The following is a 7,026-nucleotide window of genomic DNA, read 5'->3' on the forward strand; positions in this document are numbered from 1 at the left end:
GGGGCAGCCGGCAAAAACCCCGCGCCGCGCCGCGCCCCGCGCAGAGCCGCCCGCGCTCCCGCAGCGGCGCCGCCGCCGCTCCTCGTCCCCCGCCCGGCCCAACTTCCCGCCGAGCCGCGGCCGGGACGGGACGGGACGGGACGGCGGCGCCTCGCCGGGCTCCTCCTGAGGCGTGAGGCGGGCGATGCCTCTCGCCGCCGGGCGCTTGGCTCCCGGGGCGCGGCGGCGGCGGCGCTCGGCGGCGGCCCCTGCGGCCCCCTCGGGCGCCCCGAGAGCAGGTAACGAGCCGAGGAGCGCGGCGGGAGGCGCGGGGAGCGCGGTCCGGAGGCGCCCTGCTGCCGGGAGCGGGGCTGGGGGGGTTTGCGATGTCCCGTGTGCCCCCCCCCCCCCCCCCCAGTTCTAAATGCCGTCGCTGAGGGGGCGCCGGGCAGCCGGGAGCGGGGGCTGCCCCGGGCCGACGGGGCCGCTCTGCCGGCGGCCGCCGAGGCGGAGGCGGGGGGGAGGCGGCTGCCGCGGCGGGCGGCGGGGCCGGGCGGCGGGCAGCGCTGGGGAGCCCGGTGGTCGGAGGGCTCCCCGACGGGGCTTCCCCCGCAGCAGCTCCGCGGGCGCTTTCCGAGAGGAAAAGGAGGGGGGGAGGAGGGGGGGATTTCCGAGGAGTTTTGCAAGTCGCCGCCTCGCCGCCCCGCTCCCCCGCCCCAACCTGGCACCCTCCTTTGCCCTCCCCTTGCAGCCTCTGCTCCTGGCCGTTTTCACTGGGGATTTCTTCTTTCTCTCTTTACCTGTCTTAAAAGGTTTGACTGTAGGTACTGAAGCGGGGATCGACGGCGCATAAAGATGCTGAAGGGTGTTTGGTTACTCAGTTTGTTAACAGTGGCTGGGATCTCGCAGACAGAGAGTCGCAAACCTGCCAAAGACATTTGCAGCAAGAGCCGCTGCCCTTGCGAGGAGAAGGAGAACGTGCTGAACATTAATTGTGAAAACAAAGGATTTACAACGGTCAGCCTCCTCCTGCCGCCACCGTCCAAGATCTACCAGCTGTTTCTCAATGGGAACGCGCTGACCCGCCTGTTCCCCAATGAGTTTGTCAACTACTCCAATGCCGTGACCCTCCACTTGGGCAACAACGACATGCAGGAGATCCGCACGGGGGCCTTCAGTGGCCTCCGCACCCTCAAGAGGCTGCACCTGAATAACAACAAGCTGGAAGTGCTGAAGGAGGACACGTTCCTGGGCTTGGAGAGTCTGGAGTACCTGCAGGCTGATTACAATTACATCAGTGCCATTGAGGCAGGGGCCTTCAGCAAGCTAAACAAGCTCAAGGTTCTGATTCTCAACGACAATCTCCTGCTGTCCCTGCCCAGCAATGTCTTCCGCTTCGTGCTCCTCACTCACCTGGACCTGCGGGGGAACCGGCTGAAGATGATGCCTTTTGCTGGTGTGCTGGAGCACATTGGAGGCATCATGGAAATCCAGCTGGAGGAAAACCCTTGGAATTGCACCTGTGACTTGCTGCCGCTCAAGGCCTGGCTAGACACCATCACTGTGTTCGTGGGTGAGATAGTCTGTGAAACCCCCTTCAGGCTTCATGGGAAAGATGTGACCCAGCTCACCAGGCAAGATCTCTGCCCTAGGAAAAGTTCCAGTGATTCAAACCAGAGAGAAAAACACCCTGTCCTCTCAGACCCACACATCTCGAGGCTATCGCCCACAGCCAACTCTGCCATCAATCCCACCAGAGCTCCAAAAGCCAGCCGGCCACCCAAAACCAGGAACCGCCCCACACCCCGCGTCACTGTGTCAAAAGACAGACAAATATTTGGACCTATCATGGTTTACCAGACAAAGTCTCCTGTGCCCATCACCTGCCCAGCTGGCTGCATCTGTACGTCGCAGAGCTCAGACAACGGCTTAAATGTGAACTGCCAAGAGAAAAAGATAAGTAACATCTCCGATCTCCACCCTAGGCCTACCAGTCCAAAGAAACTTTACCTTACCAGTAACTATTTGCAAGTCATTTATAGAACCGATCTGGTAGAGTACAGCTCTCTGGATTTGTTACATCTAGGAAATAACAGAATTGCAGTGATACAAGAAGGTGCCTTTACAAACCTCACAAGTTTACGTAGACTTTATCTTAATGGCAACTACCTTGAGATTCTCTACCCATCCATGTTCAATGGGCTGCACAGCCTGCAATATCTCTACCTAGAGTACAATGTCATTAAGGAGATCCTGCCACGCACCTTTGATGCTCTGAGTAATCTTCATCTGTTATTTCTCAATAACAACCTGCTCAGATCTTTGCCTGACAACGTCTTCGGCGGCACTTCCCTCACCAGACTCAACCTTAGAAACAACCATTTCTCACACCTGCCTGTGAGAGGAGTCTTGGACCAGCTGTCGGCTCTAATTCAGATAGACCTCCAGGAGAACCCTTGGGACTGCACATGTGACATCCTGGGGCTGAGGAACTGGATAGAGCAAGTCACAGACCAGAACAACCAGCAGCCAAATCCCCCCGTAGTTATCAACGAAGTCATATGCGAGTCTCCCACCAAGCACTCTGGAGAGCATCTGAAATTCCTGAGCAAAGAAGCCATCTGCCCAGAGAACCCCAACTTGTCAGATTCTTCTCTCCTCTCCATGAATCAGAACACAGATACACCCCATCTCCTTGGTGTCTCACCCAGCTCCTACCCAGAAATACACACTGAAGTTCCGCTGTCTGTCTTAATATTAGGCTTACTGGTTGTGTTTATTTTGTCGGTCTGTTTTGGGGCAGGCCTGTTTGTCTTTGTCCTGAAGCGCCGGAAGGGGGTGCAAAGCATGCCCAGCAGCACAAACAACTTAGACATAAGTTCGTTTCAGCTCCAGTATGGGTCTTACAACACTGAGACCCACGATAAAACTGAAGGACATGTTTATAACTACATTCCCCCTCCTGTTGGACAGATGTGCCAAAACCCGATCTACATGCAGAAGGAAGGGGATCCAGTTGCCTATTACAGGAATCTCCATGAGTTTAGCTATAGCAATCTTGACCACAAAAAGGAAGACCCCACCAGTCTTGCATTTACAATCAGTGCAGCTGAATTACTGGAAAAGCAATCCTCGCCAAGGGAACCAGAGCTTCTTTATCAAAATATTGCAGAAAGGGTCAAGGAACTGCCCACCGGAGGATTAGTTCATTATAACTTTTGCACCTTACCCAAAAGGCAGTTTGCCCCTTCATATGAATCAAGACGCCAAAACCAGGACAGGATAAATAAAACTGTTTTATATGGAACTCCCAGGAAATATTTTGCAGAACACTCTAAACCTGAGCATCCTTTACTCCAAGGAAAGCTACAAACAGAACCAGACTACCTCGAAGTTCTGGAAAAACAAACTGCAATCAGTCAGCTGTGAGGGGGGAGGTGGGAGACAGGAAAATTTTTAAATGAGCTCAGCATCATATTTGATTGAGTCTGAACTCAGTGCTCATGTCATCTGTCGCATTCCCAGCATCTCCACTTTTTAAATTAGAGAGGGAGTGAGAGAGAAATGGAACCCTTGCAGCATAGCAGGGATATGGTGTTGCTTTTGCAACGTTCCCTTTAAGTTATTTCTCTGTCTCTCTCCTTTTGACCCTTCTATAGGAACTGTCACTGCAAATGTATGTTTCTGTAGTAGATCTTGCATCATTCTTTTTGATTTGGAAGGAAATTAGGAAGGTGGTCTTTGGGTTTTCTCTTGATTTTTTTTCTTTTCATTTCAAAGTGGAAACTTAAATGTATTCTGTAGAAGATCTCCAAAGATCTTTTTTTCCTGGACTATGACTTTCTTTTGTAAATAATAATATACAGTACTGCTGTTTCAATTACCAAGTATAGCCACTGGGCGTCACTTTTTTGTGTTAAAGTGCCTTTGCACTTTAAGTACATTATTACTTAATTGTTGCTCTTAGCTTTGATAAATTGAACCTATTTTAATGTGTTGTATTTTTGAAATTAAAAAAAAATGTAAAATAGATCTACATGTCAGCTGCATTAAATCAGAAGGTTTGATTTATAGGAAAGCTGCCCTTCTTTAAATGAATCTAGTTCTAGGACTTTACAGACTCAAATGTAAATTATTGGGCTATTTTTCCCTCTGGGTTTGTTTAGAATGATTCACTGAAATCAACTGAGAGGGTTTAGTAATGGACTAGAGGTTATCAAATGCCTCAGCTGGGAGTAACAGCTCATTAATAAAAGACGTTTAACACAGTATCATAGTGAACCGAACAATTAATGTCCTTCTTAATACATTGCATTGCAGCTCTAACACAGTAATGTTCAGTGGTTTAAGATTAGTTTCATACTTAAGAGAACATTACTCATATTTTATGCATTAAATTAGGTATTTTTATACATTTTATGGGAGAGTTTATATTTGTAACTTTTTTGGACTGAAATTAACATGTCCTTTTCCTGCCAGATGCTTTTTTTTTTTTTTTTTTATAAGCAGGGACACCAGCAGGGGTCATCCCACACCTCATTAAATTTATTAACATACAGGCAAATGAACCAATGCCAAAGGTAAAATTTGAACCTGGGTCTCTGGAGTCCTCCAAATCAAGGTAGCAGAGATCAGTGTGTGCATCACACTAACTGTCAGTAGTCTGAAATATGTCAAGTTTTCAGTCTCTAAAGCAAGAGTAATATTGCAATAATTCTAATCTACTAGAAAAAAGATTAAGTTCATTACCTTAAATTTTATAAAATGTTTTAAGTTAACTGAATTCCATTCTCAACATTGGTTTTCTTAAGCTCGTCAGTGAACACACGCCATGTCTTCTCCTTTCCCATTAACTCAGGCCTGTTTTACTTCAAGCTTTACGTTATCACCTTCAATTTACATTTCCTTCCTGGAGAATATTGAAACCATTTTTATTAACAAGTACACAGTCAAACTTTATTAAGCCTTATTAGCTTCTAAATAATTTTTAGATGCAAACATTATTGTGTGATTTAAACAAACAGCCCTTATTTACAACAAAAACAGTTTTGTTTTGTCTATTGTAAATCCTTATGCAACTGGGATGGTGATCTGCATATAAAGTAGGCCAGGCTTTTCAATTCCTTATTAAAGCAATTGATGGAGTCTGAAAGAAGCACACTGTTTCCTTTTCATAAATAGGTTACTGCACATAATAATCCTTTATTATCATGCGGAGATTGAAGTGGCCTCTGCTGACTGATTTTTAGAGCTTTACTATAGTTAATAACACAGTATCTACAACTTTGAGAAATTTTCAGCAATAGCATTTGAGCTATAAATAACCACAATCAATGTTGTTCTAATCAGGACTTTGCCAAAAGGAAGTTGCTTTATATTTAAGAGCTAAAGGGGCTTTGCGAGTGTATTGCCAGATATCTGAGTCATTCGGTAAACTGTCTTCTAATGATTCATGTGACATCTGAGTACATTAATATGCTAACACATCAATTCTTTATGTTTAGAGTCCATAGCACCTATGGCTGTTCATTAGGTCAGTTTTAAAACTGGAGTGCTGTAATGAACTACTGAAGAATCAGTCTTCAAAACGGTCTCCCTTCAAGAAGGAGGTGAAATGGTATCACATTAGTTGAGCTTGGAACGTTTGACCGGAATAGCATCCATCTTTAAGTGAGGTACTTGTTTGAAAGCTGCCAGTAGTGATTGTCTTATTATGGCTCTTTTCCCTGGGTAATTACAAGCATTTATTGCGGAAACCCTAAGAAAAGTATAAGTATTATTTTAAAATAAAGTTATTAACTCTTCCCAGGTATGATTTTAGTATTGCCCGCAAAACAAGTACCATGTAGCAGGTAGGTCTGTAGCAGCTAGGGTATTATTATTTATTATTCTCTAGTGAACCAGAACCAATTGCAGGTTTTTTTCGTACAAAAATGCTAATTTTTCTTACAAAAATGTTTTCTGTTTTCTAGTGTTGGCAAACAACAGAGATAGGGAACTGATTCTTTTAGAAACTTTATCTTGCTTATTTTTACTGTGACACTCTCAGACTGTCTTAACTGTTTGCTTTGGTAGCACAGCCATATTTTACAGAGGTTGCTGTTGCTTTACATTTCCTTAGCTTTCCTAGTGGAATTTATTTAGTGACTAGATTTTCTTTTGCATCATCAGTACCAACTTAAAAATCATTATTGCTGTAGATCTTTTAGGTTTGTTTTTATACCCTTCAGTTGACATCTATTAAGCAATTCTTTTCATAGTGTGTCTAGGTGAGAGAGAAGGATATTTTTTCAGTTATGCTTAAAGAGATTTGTTTAACAGGGAAAGTGTGTCGACAGCTGCTGTGTAGAAGGTCTCTACATTTCTTTAGCTGTGCAGCCCTGGAAGCTGCTGCTTGTTAGCAGAGAGCTGCTTGCCTGAGTACTGGCTTGATAATGAGTCTGAAAAAATTTTCCTGCGTAGTTTGAAAAGTTGAACTGTGAAAATTATGTAACCAGGTTAGAAAAGTACTTTTTTCCTCAGGAAAATGGGATACAAATAGTTTTCTTTCTTCATAAGTTTTCTTTTGTGAAAGTGGACGTAATGTTACCTTTGCAGAAACAGTAACAATGCAGACTGAAGCGTTATTAAAACTATGCAGTTATCTCCAGTGAAAATGAGGGGCTGTACACATCCAATGCATGAATACATTTTTTAAGAGATCTTGCTATGTAAGCATGAAGTAAAGTTTGTCAGTGATCTTAGAAACTGGATTTCAATAAGTAACTTTAATGTCAAAATGGAGAGAGATGCTGCTATCCTTGCACTACTGTGCCCAGATAGCCCTACAGTTCCTAGGCAGACATCTATCTCCTGGGACGATGCTGTGGCTTTGCTAGCAACAGAACGCACCCAGAGGATGACAAGTTAATTGTCTTCCCTTTTTCTCCCCCACAAATCAAATGCCACTTTTTGCATAAGGGTCGTTACTTTCTATCTGGGTTCTCAAGTCTGCTGCAGAGCCACTCCAAATGCCCGTTGGTAGTCCTCCTTTCTGCAGTCTCTCTC

At 45.4% G+C, this 7,026-nt stretch overlaps 1 protein-coding gene across 1 annotated transcript; it reads left to right on the forward strand.

The window, feature by feature from the left end:
• The first annotated feature begins 16 nt into the window (after positions 1-16).
• SLITRK2 (SLIT and NTRK like family member 2) lies at positions 17-5,799 on the forward strand. The gene is made up of 2 exons (XM_064463171.1): positions 17-278; positions 792-5,799. The coding sequence occupies exon 2, from the start codon at positions 835-837 to the stop codon at positions 3,406-3,408; it is 2,574 nt and encodes an 857-aa protein (XP_064319241.1). The 5' UTR covers positions 17-278; positions 792-834; the 3' UTR covers positions 3,409-5,799.
• Positions 5,800-7,026: the final 1,227 nt, after the last annotated feature.

Source organism: Phalacrocorax carbo, chromosome 11 (genome assembly GCF_963921805.1).
Source record: "Phalacrocorax carbo chromosome 11, bPhaCar2.1, whole genome shotgun sequence".
Lineage (NCBI taxonomy): Eukaryota > Metazoa > Chordata > Aves > Suliformes > Phalacrocoracidae > Phalacrocorax > Phalacrocorax carbo.